At 36.1% G+C, this 18291-nt stretch overlaps 5 protein-coding genes across 7 annotated transcripts; 4 read left to right on the forward strand and 1 right to left on the reverse strand.

The window, feature by feature from the left end:
- LOC104782829 (aldose 1-epimerase-like) lies at positions 17-2019 on the reverse strand. Its single transcript, XM_010507874.2, has 5 exons — positions 1757-2019; positions 1612-1661; positions 1169-1295; positions 978-1085; positions 17-893 (listed from the first exon to the last, which is right to left on the reverse strand). Exons 1-5 carry the CDS (start codon positions 1872-1874, stop codon positions 271-273), a joined length of 1026 nt encoding a protein of 341 aa, XP_010506176.1. The 5' UTR covers positions 1875-2019; the 3' UTR covers positions 17-270.
- LOC104782838 (uncharacterized protein At3g17950) lies at positions 4089-5390 on the forward strand. Of its 2 annotated transcripts, none has more exons than XM_010507887.2 (2): positions 4089-4437; positions 4625-5390. In XM_010507887.2, exons 1-2 carry the CDS (start codon positions 4363-4365, stop codon positions 5183-5185), a joined length of 636 nt encoding a protein of 211 aa, XP_010506189.1. In that variant the 5' UTR covers positions 4089-4362; the 3' UTR covers positions 5186-5390. The 2 variants fall into 2 exon arrangements, with proteins under 2 accessions (XP_010506189.1, XP_019102446.1); XM_019246901.1 differs by having other exon boundaries at positions 4382-4437; positions 4651-5390.
- On the forward strand, positions 7665-11890 carry LOC104782852 (outer envelope protein 64, chloroplastic). The gene is made up of 13 exons (XM_010507907.1): positions 7665-7972; positions 8431-8583; positions 8714-8838; positions 9443-9568; positions 9750-9932; positions 10017-10155; positions 10237-10405; positions 10511-10645; positions 10805-11005; positions 11097-11224; positions 11310-11361; positions 11458-11527; positions 11624-11890. The coding sequence occupies exons 1-13, from the start codon at positions 7770-7772 to the stop codon at positions 11704-11706; spliced, it is 1767 nt and encodes a 588-aa protein (XP_010506209.1). The 5' UTR covers positions 7665-7769; the 3' UTR covers positions 11707-11890.
- On the forward strand, positions 12006-13353 carry LOC104782862 (protein C2-DOMAIN ABA-RELATED 4). Its single transcript, XM_010507918.2, has 4 exons — positions 12006-12132; positions 12239-12477; positions 12595-12690; positions 12793-13353. The coding sequence occupies exons 2-4, from the start codon at positions 12331-12333 to the stop codon at positions 13081-13083; spliced, it is 534 nt and encodes a 177-aa protein (XP_010506220.1). The 5' UTR covers positions 12006-12132; positions 12239-12330; the 3' UTR covers positions 13084-13353.
- LOC104782866 (phosphoethanolamine N-methyltransferase 1) lies at positions 14476-17777 on the forward strand. Of its 2 annotated transcripts, none has more exons than XM_010507940.2 (12): positions 14476-14738; positions 14871-14986; positions 15106-15243; positions 15340-15477; positions 15566-15709; positions 16097-16207; positions 16303-16444; positions 16537-16817; positions 16895-17056; positions 17145-17198; positions 17289-17363; positions 17461-17777. In XM_010507940.2, exons 1-12 carry the CDS (start codon positions 14723-14725, stop codon positions 17557-17559), a joined length of 1476 nt encoding a protein of 491 aa, XP_010506242.1. In that variant the 5' UTR covers positions 14476-14722; the 3' UTR covers positions 17560-17777. The 2 variants fall into 2 exon arrangements, with proteins under 2 accessions (XP_010506242.1, XP_010506234.1); XM_010507932.2 differs by having other exon boundaries at positions 14484-14738; positions 14862-14986.

The raw sequence follows: 18291 nt of genomic DNA on the forward strand, positions 1-18291 counted from the left end.
AGTTTCAGTTAACAAATGGACCAAATGTTTAGAGGATACTTGTGCAAAAACCAAAAAAACAAAGCAACTTTTACAATGATGTCAAAAAACCCGACTCAGTTTGGTTTTATTATTTGAAAACCACTCTTCTTACCGATTCAATGAACCAATCAACCCAGCCCTTTATTCCACCCCAACATCCGCAGATATGTAATGAATGGCAAAAGAACAAACTCGATCAGCAAAACATAATACTAAACACGTCCACCATCTAAACCATAACTCTTTCACTCAAGCTGAAAACTCAAACAGCATTGTGTGCTGGTACTTCTCACCAGCTTTAACCACAACAGACGGGAAATTCGACTGGTTAATCGCGTTTGGGAACCCCTGTGTCTCAAGGCACACACCCGCATGTTTCCCGTAAACCGCATTCCCTTTCCCAACCACTCCATTCACATAGTTCCCTGTATAAAACTGCATTCCAGGCACATTTGTCCACAAGTTCAGTACCCTTGAGCTAGCACCGTCACTGAGCTTCGCTGCGTGTTTCAGCCCCTCCTTCTCTTGATCAGGACAGTCCAACACGTAGTTATGATCATATCCGATACCAACCTCTCCAATAGACTCGCCTATCCGTTTCTCCTTTGTGAAATCGAAAGGAGTCCCCTTTACCGGCAAGATCTCCCCTGTTGGAACTGTGTATTCATCAACCGGCGTGACGTGAGACCCCAGAATCTGAATCTTATGGTCGAGAATGTTTCCTGAGTCATGACCCGCCAAGTTCCAGTATGTATGCTGTGCTAAGCTAATGGGAGTGTCTTTGTTCTCCGGAACAGCCTCCATGTCAAGTCTCATCGTCGTGGCTGAGGTAAGAGTGTATGTCGCCGTGACAGAAACTGCACCGGGGTAACCTGTGTAGATGACCGTAAACATTATTTAGCTACCTAATCAAATCACATAGATATCATAAAGAAACTAAATGAATATGTCAGGACCTTCTTCTCCATCGGCGCTGTGATATATGAAAGTGATGAATGGTTTTTCACCGTCTTTCTTGTGCCCTGCAACTTCCCATATCTTCTTATCGAAACCCTTGTTACCACCTGTATAGTTTTAAACCCGATATTAAGTTCATGGAAAGCTAATAGAAGCATACAGAGAAGATAAAGTTGTTATATATATATACCGTGGAGACTATTGGGAGGCTTGTTGATGGCCAAAGTGTAGTTGACTCCATTCAGACTAAATTTTCCCTCTTTGATCCGATTTGCCACACGACCAACTATGCACCCAAAGAACGGTGCAAGCCCTTTCTGTAACACAATCATATCATATATCAGATATTCATATTCATAGATATAAAACCACACACACAAAAGTTCATTACTCCTTACCAAAAAAAAGTTCATTACTACTGTTACATAATTCATATTATTTTGAATTATCATCAAACGTTATACCACACGTTACTTTCTGAATTATCATTACTACTCATAAGATCTGTTGCTGCTTATAAACACTATCTATTCATCCATAAGAGTTTGAATTTGGAGAATCAAACACACCCCAGATCGGTTGAATTTATATGGAGATCAAACAAATTGATTATGTGAATTCGAGATAGATTACCACATATGGATCCACCGATTCGAATCCGAGAACTACATCAGCCAATTTCCCTTTAAATAAGAAAAAACAAACTCGTAAATCAGAGGATTGAGATTTGGAGGCATAACAGATTGAAATCATCGTCAGAGAATAGAGGAAAAGGAACCGTTCTTGTCGGGAACAGACAAAGAGGTGATGGTGGCGCCGTAGTTTGAGATCTTGACCTGCATGGTGCCATTGTTGAGCTCGAAGATCTCTGGGGTGTTCTTGCTCTGTTCCGCCATTAGAGGAGGGCTCGAGGATTAAATAAAATTAGGGCTTTAAGATTAGAAGCGAAGTGATTCGATGATGGACTGAGATGTTTGATGAGAAACAAAACAAAGGGGAAGTGATCAGTTTGGTTTTGAGTTTATAAACCAAATCCGTAATCTCGTAACTGATCAGTGTTGACGTCATCCAAAAGGACCAAAACTATATAGAAAAAAAGTTATCCACTAAAAATCCAAAACTATATAGAAAAGAAAAAAACAAAGATAGAATTTTGATATAATTATCAACAATTTTGATAAGTAATTTTTTTAATTTTGAATCTTTCACCAAAAAATATATATTTATTTATTTTGAATACGAAAATTTCTTTTGATTAGTAGTATTAACAAAAGAGGTGAAGAGGGTATTACTGTATCTTGTTTTACCCAAGTTAAGAAAGGGTATTTACACATATTGTTATTAATTTATGTATATTTTGAATGCATAGAATATTTTGATTTATGTGTTTTTTATAATTTCGAAATTTTAAACAGTGTTGAGTGTATATTTGGTTTACTTACATGGTAAATGTTAAAACATATTTAGATAAGTACGTTGTTTAGACATCGTTAATCTTTTACACGGAACATATATATAATGATCGTTTTGAAGTTTTTAAACAATAACGGTATCCTTAAAGATATTAAATCCAAATATCCGATTTTAATTTAGTTTTAGTTTGGACGATTCCCATAACTGTTCGCTTTTAAATAATTAATAATTAGAAAATATTTTATCGTCCAAAATTTTTGGGTAAGAACATAACTAAAATTTGTGCTTTTTTCATATATATATATATATACTTAATTTCCTTTTGCAATAAAATATTTGTTCAAGTAAATAAATTAAAAAACTACTTATCTTGTGTTTTAGAGAGTATTTACAAATAAGTTGTTTTACATATATTTTATATATCTATTAAAATAAACTTGAATTGATTTTTATTAATTTCACATATCTTATATATTAATTAAATTTATATTATTAAGGCTATACTGAACACTTTACTATTTTAAAATACCTTCTAAAGTAATTTAATTTTTATTTTAAATTGTTTTTAAAATTAAACTGTATTTATTTATTTGTTCCTAAAACTGTGAGGAAAAATATGCACAACTATTAACTATAATTTTCTTTTTGTTTCGTTTTTTCCTAAAATATTTATAAATAATCAGAAATTTAGATTAGATTTATTATGTATTTAAATGTTTTCCTTAATTAAATATTCAAACCGATTAAGATTTAGGCAAGATTATCGTTACATAATAAATATATTGTTAGAGAAAATCGGGTCAATAATTGGGTATTAAATCATCCACGGGTATATGATTAATTTGAAATGTGAGAGAATTAGATACTAATGTATCTATAATTACTGATTACTAACCATTTTATTTAAAAACTACCAAAACAAAGTTATTGTCCAAAAGTTGGTTCATGAGTACTTCTGCTTTAATAGTATTGATACAAATCCAAAAGTTACCAACTTTTTTTGGTAAAAACTCCAAAAGTTATCAACTAAAATCAAAGATAGAATTTTGATATAAACCTTGGCTGTGGATTTTAAAAGTGTTTTTGGTTTTAGATTTTTTAAAAAACTACTTTCAAGCCAATCAAGATTATCCAAAAATTGGTTTTCCTAAAAAATAGGGAATCCAGATTTTGTTGGTTTTTGATTATTTTCAAAGAAAAACCAAAATCTTTTACTAGTTTTTCATTTTTTTAGCCTAACTTGAATTCTTTTTTATGTTTTTCTTTTTTCTTAAATAAATTTTAACACATAATCAAAAAACCATAAACTAAAATCTAAAATCTAAAAACTAAAAACTAGAATTCAAAAACCAATTAAAAACTTGTAAACATTCATGGCCATAGTCAACAAATTTGATAAATATTTTTGACGAGAAAAAGAAGGGAAATGATAAAATATACATTATCATAAACAGGGTCTTCGCGTGAATTTAGATATTAGCTCAACTTTTTTTCAGGTATCCTATGAAAAAAACGATGCAACCTATAAAAAGCTTAATTTGTACTGTAATTTTATTTTCGCAAATTTCAATATGCTCTCAAGTCTCAACAAGACTCAACCACCATGTATCAGCTTTTACCATAAGGTTAGCAACAAAAACTGTTCCCATAAAAGATTCTGATATTCCCCATTACAAGAAACCACTAAATCAAATTTTATTATTCTAAAAATTTATCAGGCCATCGAAAGAAAAATAGTGTAACAGATGGCAAAGAAGTCTTTCAGCTAAATAAAAGAAGCACAATCATTTCAAAAAGCAAATCAATTGTCACTTTCTTCTTCCTCACCTATCATCCCCAACCAAAACCAAAAAACACTTTCCTCTTTCTCTCATTACGAACTCCCCCAATCCAACGCCGTTTTAAAGTCCAGTGAGACGCAATCTCTCCAACATCATCAAATCCGTTTTGAAACCAGCGATTACAGAGGAGATGCAAGATCCACGCAATCATGTTCCATCTTCTCCCACCATCTCCTCCGTCTCTTCCTCCGATCTTGATACTGAGGTCAGTTCCTACAATCATAGATTGAGCTTCATTTACCCATAAATCTCTCTGCTTTAAAGTATCAACCTTTTAACTAGAAAAGTAGTTTAAAGTTCCAAAGGTTGAGTTTTTAGAACTTCCAAGAAACTTCTTATTGTGAAGTCTTGATTTGGTTTTTTGCTTTTTAATTGGTGATGTGAGGATTTAGTCTACAGGATCCTTCTTCCATGACAGAAGCATCACGCTTGGAACGCTTATAGGATTTAGTTTCACTGCAACGATGCCGATGCCATTCAGAGCTTCTTCTCACCGCCACGTGTCACCTTCCGTAGCAATCTCACGAGCTTCCAGCTCCAATGCAAGACGCCTCCACCAGAGGAAGCGTCCTCCTTCATCGAATTCCGCTGAGCCTGAGCGGCATCGCCGCCGTAAATGGTGGCGTTTTTGCCGAGACGACGATGACGACGCCGGTATCCACCGTGGTACCGGAGATTCCAAGCGGTCGTCGCTCGGAGAGTATCTAGAGGTGGAACGGAGGTTTGGAGACGAAGCGGTTTATAACGCAGCGGAGGCGGCGGAGCTAGAGGGTGCGGTGGCGCGGTACCAAGATCAGCAGCCGGTTATGGGAGAGCGGGCATTGTTCGCTGACGGGAGGGTTCTTCCTCCGGCTTCGGCTGAGATGGTTACCGGAGAAGGTACGCCTGTGGCAACGGCGCTTTGTAGATTCCCGGTTTCTTTAACCGGTATATGCAGCGGTGGCGGAGGATAATACACGGCGGCGTTATGCGTGTCTTTGTTTTGATTTTTTTGGTTGTATTTAGAATATTTAATGTTTGTAATTCAGTTTTTAGAATCGGAACCATGGTTTTGTAGAAATATGGGATGTAATTGTAGTCAAGAGTAATTATTTGGGGAATAATGATTGATTAAGGAGAAATGAAGTAAGAAAAAAAAAAAGCATTGAGCTGATGGCACATGCAAAGCTTTCTGTGTAAAATTGAGGTTGTAGAACCATTTAGAGATGATGGCAGTGGCAAATATTTCTCAAACTTTCATATGTACTACGAGGGTAGTATCTCTCATATGAGTTTCCAAACTACAAAAGTTGATTATGGGAAGGTTTTGTTTGAGACAATAGGAGACGATCTTATAACTCACAATTTGAAAGAGCACCTCTTAAGTTAGAATTCGATCGTCATTTGTTTAGTGTAGCATATGATTGTTACGTTGAGTCTTTTCATCATAGAAATCGTTGCTTTTTGAAGTCCAGTATTATTTTGAAGATGTCTAGTCCTATAAATGTTTCATGAATTTTGGTATAAGGAAGCTGATGACATGTTGTATGGCCCTCGTGTTGGGAATATATGATGAATAATGTCGATGTGATTTTTGCCTATGTAAATTGTGGGGTGAGAGCTCTTTCATTTGTCTCGCGGCTGACCCATCAATGAATTTGAGGGAATGTTCAAAGTTTTTGTTGTATTTAGAATTTCCAATATTTGTAATTCAGTTTCTAGAATCGGAATCATGGTTTTGTAGAAATATAGGATGTAATGTAGTCGAGAGTAATTATTTGGGGAATTATGATCGATTAAGGAGAAATGAAGGCTTATTAGATGGCTCATGGCATTAGTAAGAAAAAAGCATTGAGCGCTGATGGCACATGCAAAGCTTTTTGTGTAAAATTGTGGTTGTAGATACATTTAGAGATTATGGCAATGACACATATTTCTTGGTGTAAAACAAAAATTTAACTTTCATATTTACTACAAGGGATTATCTCTCATATGAGTTATCAAACTACAAAAGATGACTGAGCCTTCGAAATAAGCTATATACGGGAAGGTTTTGTTTGAGACGATCTTATATATCTCGCAGTTTGAAAAGATCATCTCCAACCCATTTAAGATTAGTCATTAAACATGAATTTTGATCATTAAACATGTATTTTGTATCAAACCAAAATAGAATGTAAAGAAACAACAAGAATATCATAATGTTAACATGAAAATTTGGAAGCATACTAGAACAATGTACTTTTTCATAGCATCAAAATCACAATGCGCATTTTCAAAACAACTACAAACGCATCTTCATATTTGCATTCAATTTTATTAAGATCCTAACTATATAATATATATGTATTAACAAAATTCATATCTATTGCCAAATTTTTGATGCATGTAAAGTTGTGGTTCATGTTTGAAAAAATACACTCTAGTGCAACACAAAAGAACAAATTCATAATAATTTCAGTTGACGTGGTTAGTAGTATAATGTAACTTGGATTTATCACAAGGCTATGACAACTGATTAGAAATTTATATGGTCAATCAAGGTGAAAATGCATAAGACAAATAAGATGAAATGTCATGAATTCATTATAAAATTATCCAAATAAACAAATAACATCCAAACTGAAATCATTTATCATTCGCATGTAGGCTTAGTGTAGGATTGAATTATCACCTTCTTCGCAAATCAATCTCTGATCTCGAGTAGATAATGTGCAAATGTTGTCTCCTGATATGTGAACTGGTCGCGAACCACCCATCTCCGCAAACCCAGTCATTTCCATCTCCTTTGTCGTCTCTCCAATTGAACTCCATAATGTTTGTTTGGCCAAAGCGTACATCAAACTTGTAAAGATGCGCAAGCAGCCTGAGTTCAAATGTTATAATTGATATATTTTAACTTAATAAAAATTTTACAATTATGAATATCTAGACATATTAAATTTTTAAAATTACACAAATGGTTTATATTGTAAGATAAGTTATATGTCATGACAGAGTTTGATTGATAATACTAAAAATAAAATATTATTAATATGATACTTCAATATGGGTTAAATTCTATTATTTTCTATGGTACATTGGTTCTGGTTTTTGGTCTATTTGATACAGAAATATATATTGACTGCAAAATTTTGAAATGACAAAATATTTTTTGAATTTTGGGAGTTTAAATAATGGAATAGCTAAAAAAAATTGATGTGCACAAATCATAGTTTAGTATAATTAGGGGCGAATTCTTATAATTTGAAGTTGGAACACATCATCTATATCTATTTTTTTTCACTTGTTAGAGCTTTTATTTTGATATGCTTAACTTTTTTTAAAAAAATTTGAGTGAAATTATAGGAAAAATGTTTGGTATGTCATATGTTTGTCTATTATATTTTATTATTGAATTAATCATTATAAAACGACGTCAAATGAAAACCATTGTAGAGAATAAACCTCAAGCAACGCAACGCACACAAAACAAAACTCTTTTTTTATTCACATTTTAGGGTCTCTTTCTCTCTTATCTTTAAAGCAGTAGCAGTGAGAGCACAAGAAACGTCATCGATGGCGTCTCAGGCTGCGAATCTATGGGTTCTTCTTGGTTTAGGACTCGCTGGGATTCTTATGATTTCCAAGAAGCTCAAGAAGACCGTCCGTGAAGATTTCGGCGCTTTTCTCGATAAACTCTTGCTTCTTCCTCCTCCCCCACCTGCTCCTCCCAAAGCTCCTCATCCACTCACCGGCCTCACTTTCGCCGTTTCCGACTTGTGAGTCTCCCCTTTGTTTCCCCCCTTTCTTCTCTCTTGCCCTGCTCTTCATATATATATATATATATATATATATATATTTTGATTGGGGATTTTAGATTGACAAGTTTCCGCTAGGGTAGTCAAAATTTTTGTTTGACCAAATATTGGAATCTTCGTTGACTCCGTTCTATTATAATTCTGTTCGTGAGCTTTAGAGAGTATGGCTGATTGATTTTGAGCAACTTTTGCTTGTTGTAGACTTTACTGTTGGATCTTTGGAGATTGTGTTTGTATGTTTTAGGTTCTATCACCCAAGTTTTGGATGAGAATCATGTTGAGTCTACTTAAAACAGTCTTGAGTAGGAATTATTTATCTACTAGATGTGTATTATCTCATTCTCTCCTATGAACTTTTGACATTTTTTGTTGTTAAAGGCTGGAAATTCACGCTTTCTCTCCTTCATTTGTTTTTCAAGATTCGATATTACAGGCTACGTGACTGGCTTCGGTCATCCAGACTGGGTCAGGACGCATGAAGCTGCTTCTTCAACTTGTCCTGTGGTTTCAATTCTCGTTGAAGGTGGAGCCACCTGTGTTGGAAAAACTGTAGTTGATGAACTTGCGTTTAGGTTTGTCTCTGAATCAATTACATTATGTTATATTGTTACCTGTAGTTTGTGATTCCAGTGTTGAGATTTCTGTTTTATCAGGATTTATGTATTTTGACTCCTTTGTATTGCGGTTTTTTGTTTTCCTCAGTATCAGTGGAGAAAACAAGCATTACGATTCTCCTACAAATCCTGCAGCTCCTTCTCGTATTCCTGGTGGCGCTTGCAGTGGCGCTGCTGTTGCTGTAGCCACTAAAGCTGTGGATTTTGCGTTAGGTGAGTTCAGTAGATACTTTTTTCCTTGTCAGGAAATTTTGGTATGATATAACTGGTTCATTTAGTAACAAAGCATTGCATAAACTTTCAAAACATGGTTGATGCTGGTTATCTTCCTTAGGAAAATTCTGAAACTACTAACATGTTTGATATTTAGATTACGTTTTTTCATCTAAACCGCCACCATATTGCAGTTTCAAGCAAGATCTCGATGTATGTATTAATAAGGTCATTTTTGCATGCATACTGCTTTCATCATAAACGTGATAGTACCGAAGCCTTTGATGGAGATGTAAGAATCACTGAACTAAAACATACTCTCCTGTAAACTTCGAGTTACAGTAGAGACGGGATAAATCCCAAAAGAGAGAACCACACCCCTACTTTTCTGTCTAGGCTATCTAAGAGCTCGTGAACTTATTTGGCCTCTTATATTATTGCTTGATTTAGACTCTTATGGCGGTATAGTAAGATAGCTCCATACGGATTTACATGGTAGTCTGTCACTGGCTCGTCCCATCATTTTCTAAAATCTTAACCGTTTAATGGTTGGTTCTGGTTCAATTGCTAAAGAATATAGTTTTGATTACTTGTATCATTGTAGGCATCGACACAGCTGGCGGGGTAAGAGTGCCTGCAGGATACTGTGGCGTTCTTGGATTCAAATCTTCTCATGGGACTATTTCAAATACAGGAATCATACCAGCATCTTCAAGTCTTGACTCTGTTGGTATGGATATATAAATCTTTGAATATTACCTTTTGTGGTGGAATGATTTGGATCTTATATAGGCTAGGTTTTGATTGCTATATACTCATAACGCAAGATGGCGTCGTTCATATGACTATTTTATACTTTGCACCATTATATGAGCATTATGTCGATTCTTATCAATAGATATTGGCTTCAGGATGGTTTGCCCGCGATCCAATCACCCTACATCGAGTTGGCCATGTACTCTTGCAACTTCCATTTGCCACACAACGGAATCCAAGGCAAATCATACTAGCCGATGACTGTTTTCAGCTGTTAAAGATCCCCGTGGACCGGATTACCCAGGTGGTGATCAAATCAGCTGAAAAGCTTTTTGGAAGTATGTCCTTTGCTCTTCCTGATAATACTCCGTCTCTGTTGCATATTCCGATTATAACAGCATTATCCTTTGTTACATATTTAGGACAATTGCTGAAGCATCAGAACTTCGAGAACTATATTGAAACTAAAGTTCCTAGCTTGAAAGAGTTTGCTAGGACAAAAGCCGTTGCTAAGGTCCCAACATCTAGACTACTAGCGAATGCGATGCTGCTTCTTCAAAGGTTTGCCGATTGTTTATTCACCAACAGAGGATGAGTGAATCTTGATTTTGAACTCTAAAACAATCTTGGCATGTATTGTAGGCACGAGTTTCTTCAAAATCATGGGGATTGGATCAACACAGTGAAGCCAGCTATTGATCCTGTGATTTCGTCACAAATGTGTGAGAACCCAGAACTAACCAGTGAAGATATTGAGAACCTGAATGCAATCAGAAACGAGATTCGAGTGGCTATTGGTTCACTTCTCAAGGTATTCCTGCTCTTCCATGTGATGTCCACAACTTGAGCGAATCAGTTTATATGTGTCTTCACTGATCTCTCTTTTGTTCCCCACTCTGTAACATTACGCGTCTAGGATGATGGCATTCTGGTTGTTCCAACAATGCCATCTGTTCCTCCAAAACTTGGTAGCAAAGAGATAACCTCTGAGGACTATCAAAATCGAGCTTCAAGTCTGCTTAGCATTGCTAGCATTTCAGGATGTTGTCAGGTTAAGCCTCTCTCTTTCTCTCTTACCTGCCATGGCAGTAAAAATGCTGTCAGTATAACCTCTGTGCCCTCATACATATCAAAGGCAACCACTGAACAGTCAGATTAGCAAAGCCAGTCCACAGCGTATGTGTCTTACATTTATCATGCTGATATTCAGGTGACTGTGCCGCTCGGACATCATGAAAAGTGCCCTGTTTCAGTATCTTTCATAGCAAGACACGGTGGTGACCGCTTTTTACTAGATACGGTGCAGACAATGTATAAATCTTTGCAAGAGTACTCGGGCATTGTTGCTGATCCCAAATCTTCTAAAAAGACTATCACGCAAGAAGAGTTAGCCGAGATTGCGAAAGAGAAGGTTAATTAATTTCCATTGCAGGTCTCATTTTCTCAGTGGCGTTATCCTCCTTAATCTAATCTGTTCTTTGTCCCATTATTATGTAAACCAGGGGAACCAAGCATTCAAAGAGAAACAATGGCAGAAAGCTATTGGTCTATACTCGGAAGCTATAAAGCTAAGTGACAAGACTGCTACCTATTACAGTAACAGAGCTGCTGCATATCTTGAAGTTGGAGGGTAAATGTTTCTCAGATCCTTAGAAACTTTTTTTAGTGAGCTATCTTTCCATATGACATTGCCTTGACAAATCATTTACATACAGCTTTCTTCAAGCCGAAGAAGACTGTACGAAAGCAATCACCCTCGACAAGAAGGTAACTTCCTTTAAACACACAGAAGCAAGTTTCTCTTGTAATATAACACTCTTTTGGTTTCTAACACAAAGATGGGTTTTTGGATTTTTCTTTCAGAACGTCAAAGCCTATTTACGAAGAGGAACCGCAAGAGAAATGTTAGGCGATTACAAGGGAGCCATAGAAGGTAACAGAATCAAATTGGCTTTAGCCTTTTAGAATTTGGCAAAATAACACTGAAAAGATTTATCTTATTGTCGATTTTCTTCTTTAAAATCTGCAGATTTCAGATACGCACTTGTGCTGGAACCAAACAACAAACGAGCGGCTCTATCAGCAGAGAGACTGAGAAAAGCATTCCAGTGAGATAGCTTCTTTTGTCCGTGGCTCACCGATTATTGAGAAAAGAAAACGGTTTGTTCCTTAGAATTTTCTCCCAAGAGTATAGGCCAATTTTGTTACGCTTCTCTTTTGCGCCTGATATTTAGGCATTCTTATCTAGTAGATACCTTTTGCAAGTCTTCGCCGGAAATGGAAATTATATTTTCTATACTGTTTATTTTAACGTTCTCCAAAATTGGGTATCAAAAAAACTACTGTTAATCCTAAACACTATATACCGGAATTCCCGGTCGACGTCTAGTCAACCTCAAATAAGGTTCTCTTTATCAATTTCTTTTCTCGGACGTTATCTTTAGCAAAGCGACCTGCCGTAATCTTTAGCGATGAAAATTTAAACGAAACAAAACTGGAGGAAAAGCTGAAGAGACACATTTGAATCATCATTCACGGGTGAGTTGATTCGTTTAATTTTTTGACATAGAGATTTTGAAAACCCTTTTATCTCTGTTGTGCTTTTTCCCTGAGAACTAAACTAATGTGTCGTTTGCCTATTAAGTTGTTGCAGCCTTAAATAAAATAAATATAAAAATATAAAAAAGATCATTGAAAAGTGAGTAAGAAGATCATCGGGAGAAATAATAAAAGGAAATGACAATGGCGTGTCCGGCGAGGAGAAGCTCACTAATGGACGATCTCTTGGGACTTCTTAGAATCCGCATCAAACGTGGCGTCAACCTAGCCGTCCGTGATATCAGCAGCAGCGATCCTTATGTCGTCGTCAAAATGGGCAAACAGGTTAATCCAATCATCAATATTACAAATTTCTCAATATATTATATATAACCAAATTTTTTGCTTACATTCATACATCGAAAACATTCTTAAAACTTTCCAAGTTTTTTTGTTTTGCAGAAATTAAAGACTCGTGTTATTAACAAAGACGTAAATCCAGAATGGAATGAAGATCTGACTCTCTCCGTTACAGACTCCAATCTTAACGTCCTCTTGGTATTTCTTACGTACATTCTAAACCATATATTAGTTTTTTTTTTAACGTATGATGTTTGTATGTATATTGATAAAAACTAGTATACAATATGTTATATGTAGACGGTGTACGACCACGACATGTTTAGCAAAGACGACAAGATGGGTGATGCTGAGTTCGAGATAAAACCGTATATTCAGGCTTTGAGGATGCAACTCGATGGACTTCCTAGTGGAACCATTGTTACCACGGTTCAGCCCAGTCGTCACAACTGTCTAGCCGAGCAGTCTCAAGTGACTTGGGTTGACGGTAAGCTCGTCCAAGATCTCGTTCTCAGATTGCGACACGTGGAATGCGGAGAGGTCGAGGCTCAGCTTCAGTGGATTGACCTCCCTGGCTCCAAGGGTCTATGAGACGTTTTTTACCGTTATTTTGAGGTTTTTTTTTAGTAAAAAAATATTAATCTTAAACCACAAAATCAAAACAAGAACATAATTAAAGTGGGGGTGAAACAAGTAATTGGATCTTAAAGGATAGAGAATTAGAAACGCGTATTAATCCATGAGGGATATAAGGATTAAGAACGTTGAGGGGAAAGTATTGTTCCCATATGGTGACCGAGTCCAAGTCGAGTCGTGGTTGTGTGGATGTATATTTCGAGTTAGCAATGCCTTAAGGCTTTAATTAACATGCATATATATGTAAAAATATCTTATATATCCATTTGTTTATTGTTCCATAAAGTTGTGAAAGTTTGATTGTTTTAACACACAACTCATGTAGTGTTTTCGTTTTCACAAAACACAACTCATGTAGTCATGTAGTGTTTTCGTTTTCATAAAACACAACTCATGTAGTGTTTACAGATAAAATTTTAAAACAAACGTGATCAAAAGGTTTTGAAAAAGTCAAAGTGAAACGGTAATCGTCTCATTACGTACACACCCTTTGTATTTAGGGTAAATTTGTGAGGAAATCATGTTATATACTATACGCAATGTATGTTACGGAATATGGATTAACAAATTATACCCAATATTAGATAGTTACAAAATTTGACTCAAACTCAATCATGATCCTCTGTATTAATAGAGGTGTATGTGTACGTTACTGAAACACAAGCTTAGGTAATTATGGTAAAACAAGATTCACCTCTAAAGTAACCACAATTATTAAGTCTATAAAGAAAAAAAAAAAAAAAAAAAAAAGGAAAAGAATCCAAAAATGAAAAGGGAAGGGTAGGTGAAGAGAATCCAGATGTAGACGAATGAGTGATGCACAATGGCGCTTTACGACGACAAAACACGTGAGCCATAGTTGTCCTTTACTACGACGTGTCACTGTAATGAGTGATCTAACACTAATAATTGTCAAGACCGTGACAAGAGTGAGTGAGGTTAGTACCTACTAGTAGTATATGATATTTTCAAAGATTCGATTGAATAGTAGTATACTAGTATGATATATAATTATGTAGTATTTAAGTTTGATAGATCCCCAGGGACCCCAAAAATCTCGGTTCCCAATGAACGATCTAGAGATTCCCTTCCACCAACTCCCCCAATAATTACTCAACCAGTGTATTTTGAAGTGTATGAAAAGTATATAGTAAAAAAAAATATTAACCATAACTTAAGGAATTGACAGAATAACATTTGACTAAATAAATTATACGCTTATTATAATAACCGGTTTAAATAACCCGACGGTTTAGTAAAAGAGTTATACAGTCAGGTAAAGTAAAAAGTAAGTCTACGAGAGCTCCGGAGGTGACGCCGCATCGTTCCCCCTATAAAAAAGGGCGCGCACCTGATGAGAGCCACACACTCAGACTCTCTCTCACACTCTTTCGCTCAGATCTGAATTTTACATTTTTTTTTTCTCCGACTCGAGACGTTTGTGAGAGAATTGATGCAGCAGAGAGGACGATCCGTCAACCGTAGATCTCGAAGCTTCTCTCGATCCAGACTCGCCGTCGAAGGCCATTAAGAGAACTCTCTCCGAAACGTATCATCTTCTTCCCCTTTTTTTTTTTAACCCAAAATTTCCGAAATGGCTGCAACGTACGGTAAGATCAGTGATTCTATGCATCGTATCGTTTGATTTTGCTTAAATTAATCGAAATTAGGGAAAAATAGAAGAGAATGTGAGAAATTGATTTCGATTTGATTTGATTTGATGTGATATCGAGTGAGCGTAGAGGAAGAGCGTGATATCCAGAAGAATTACTGGATTGAGCATTCGGCTGATCTGACTGTTGAAGCTATGATGCTTGACTCTCGTGCTTCTGATCTCGACAAGGAAGAACGTCCTGAGGTTCTCTCTTTACTCCCTTCATATGAAGGCAAATCTGTCTTGGAACTTGGAGCNTTGTCTCCTTCAGTGACATTTGAATTTTGTGGAATCTGATGGGTTGATTTAATTAATTTGTGTAGGTACTCTCTTTACTCCCTCCATATGAAGGCAAATCTGTCTTGGAACTTGGAGCAGGTATCGGTAGGTTCACTGGTGAATTGGCTCAAAAGGCTGGTGAACTCATTGCTCTTGACTTCATTGATAGCGTCATTAAGAAGGTTTTCTTTTTGATTCACCTTCTTAGTTTTATGTTTCTTTGCTTCATGACTTTGTTTGTAATCTTGTATGTATGTTGCATTCCTTTTGTCTTCTAGAATGAAACTGTTAATGGACATTACAAGAACGTCAAGTTTATGTGTGCTGATGTTACATCCCCTGACCTGAAGATCACTGATGGATCCCTTGATTTGATTTTCTCCAACTGGCTCCTCATGTATCTTTCTGACAAAGAGGTATAAGATGTTCTCTTCTTTTTTTATTAAAGATAACAAGATGAGGAATGAAATTGAGTTTTTAAGCAACTGTTTGGTTTGGATTCAGGTGGAGCTTTTGGCAGAAAGGATGGTTGGTTGGATCAAGGTTGGTGGATACATATTCTTTCGTGAATCTTGTTTCCACCAATCTGGGGACAGTAAGCGCAAATCCAACCCGACTCACTACCGCGAACCCCGTTTCTATTCCAAGGTTTCTACTTCTCTTATATCCAGTTGATAGTTACATTTCCAGGACTGCGATTTTAATTGCTTAGTGGTTAGAAATTAGAATGCCTATGCTTTAGAATATGTTGAGACTTATGGAAGTCTCAGTGGGTTGAGGTGATTAGTAAAGGATAGATAACCACTTGAATATCCTCTTATTGACTGAGACAGAAATGTTATCTTATCCTTTGGGTGTTTGTTAGTTTTGGTTTATGGACTCTGAAGTAATGTAGTGGTCACCACTCACCATATATGTAGTTGAATTGTCTCTAAATCTGTTTGAGCAAATTATTGGACAACTTCAAGTACATTCACTTAGTAGTTATGTGGCATTTGTATTTTACTGACTAAAACTGATGGTGAATAAATGCAGATCTTTCAAGAATGTCAGACACGTGATGCTGCCGGGAATTCATTTGAGCTCTCTATGATTGGATGCAAGTGCATTGGAGCTTATGTGAAGAACAAGAAAAATCAGAATCAGGCAAACAAATCTCTTTTAATCAAGATTGTTTAGTTTCCTATTATTCTATGTAAGATCTTAATCATGAACAACATTCTTTGTTTTGTGGGATGCAGATTTGTTGGATTTGGCAGAAAGTCAGCTCAGAAAATGACAGAGGCTTCCAGCGTTTCTTGGACAATGTTCAGTACAAGTCCAGTGGAATCCTACGCTATGAGCGTGTCTTTGGTCAAGGGTTTGTGAGCACTGGCGGACTTGGTAAAATCCCTATTCGTTTTTGGTTGTGTTGTGTGTTCGCCATGTTCTGTGTATTAATTTCAAGTTTGTTTGTGTCATGTTTCTTGGATCAGAGACAACCAAAGAATTTGTGGAGAAAATGAATCTGAAACCAGGACAGAAGGTGTTAGATGTTGGGTGTGGCATTGGTGGAGGTGACTTCTATATGGCTGAGAAGTTTGATGTTCATGTTGTTGGTATCGACCTCTCTGTCAACATGATATCTTTTGCATTGGAGCGTGCTATTGGACTCAACTGTTCGGTTGAGTTTGAGGTCGCGGATTGCACCACAAAACACTACCCAGATAATTCGTTTGATGTCATTTACAGCCGAGACACCATTCTGCACATCCAAGTACTCAACTTTTGCTCATTGTTCTCTGTTGGAAGTTCTATCATTGCAAATGCTTACTCATTCCCTCTCTTTTCCAGGACAAACCAGCTTTGTTCAGGACTTTCTTCAAGTGGCTTAAGCCGGGAGGTAAAGTTCTCATCAGTGACTACTGTAGAAGCCCAAAAACTCCATCTGCTGAGTTTTCTGAGTACATCAAACAGAGAGGATATGATCTCCATGACGTTCAAGCTTATGGGCAGGTTGGTCTTGTGTGTCAAGGATATATGTTTTTGCTGTCCCTCAAGGCCCTTTGTCTATATTCCTTCTGACATTAAATCTTCAATGTAGATGCTAAAAGATGCTGGCTTCAAAGACGTGATCGCAGAGGACCGGACTGATCAGGTGAATGAAACTAACATATATACATATATATATAAACCAAGGACTGTAGCTATAACATAGTATATTTCTTTTGGTGCTATGTATCTACAGTTTACGCAAGTCCTGAGACGTGAACTAGAGAGTGTGGAGAAAGAAAAGGAAGAATTCATCTCCGACTTCTCCAAAGTAAGAATCTTTCAGGATTGGAAAATGAAATCTTTGTGTTGTCACAATATCTTAAGCTGTCTCTTATACAAACTATGATGCATCTCACGAAACGCAGGAGGATTACGATGACATTGTTGGAGGATGGAAGGCAGAGCTGGAGAGGTGTGCATCGGATGAACAGAAATGGGGACTCTTCATCGCCAACAAGAATTAATCAATCAAAAAATTATATCCTCTGTTTTCTTTCTTTCTTCAATAAACATGTCATTTCCGCTAGGTGATGATAAGCATGATACAGTCAGTGTTATGTGATCTTTGAGTGGTGTTTTAAATCTTGTTACTTTTTTTTTAATGTGATATGTGTAAGCAGTATTATGTTTGGTCCGGTCTTAAGACTTCACTAGTAAAATGCACTATTTGATTTGAAGAATTTTCTAAATGCATTTGTGTTATACGCATTTGACCGGATGTTTCAATTGTAAATTTGGCTACGGTTAGGTTCAACTTAAACCGAACTAGGCATATACATTTCCTTTATTGGCATTAAATTTGATTCAGCGTTTTAGTCAAATTATCTCACTGTATTTTTTTTTTTAAATTAGACCCTTCGGCTGTGTTGGGGTCTAGGCGCCCAAGTATTTAATTTGTATTGAACAAGATATTTACCCGCGATATATTGTGGACTAAATTTGTTTAAAAAAATGCAAAATGTGTTTTGTTTGATAGATTAAATATATATATGTAACTAATTTTTATATTTTGTAAATGTACAGTATTTTGCATCTATATATTATGTAGTGTCCAATTTTGTGTTTTAGGTGTATACAATGTATTTTTTATAATATAGGAAAACAATATCATACAGTTTCTTAAATATTTAAATCGTCGAGAATTGTTTTTTTTCACTGTAGAGATAGTAGTATCTTAATTATATTGTTGTTTTTCA

The sequence above is a fragment of the Camelina sativa genome, chromosome 1 (genome assembly GCF_000633955.1).
Source record: "Camelina sativa cultivar DH55 chromosome 1, Cs, whole genome shotgun sequence".
Taxonomy (NCBI): domain Eukaryota; kingdom Viridiplantae; phylum Streptophyta; class Magnoliopsida; order Brassicales; family Brassicaceae; genus Camelina; species Camelina sativa.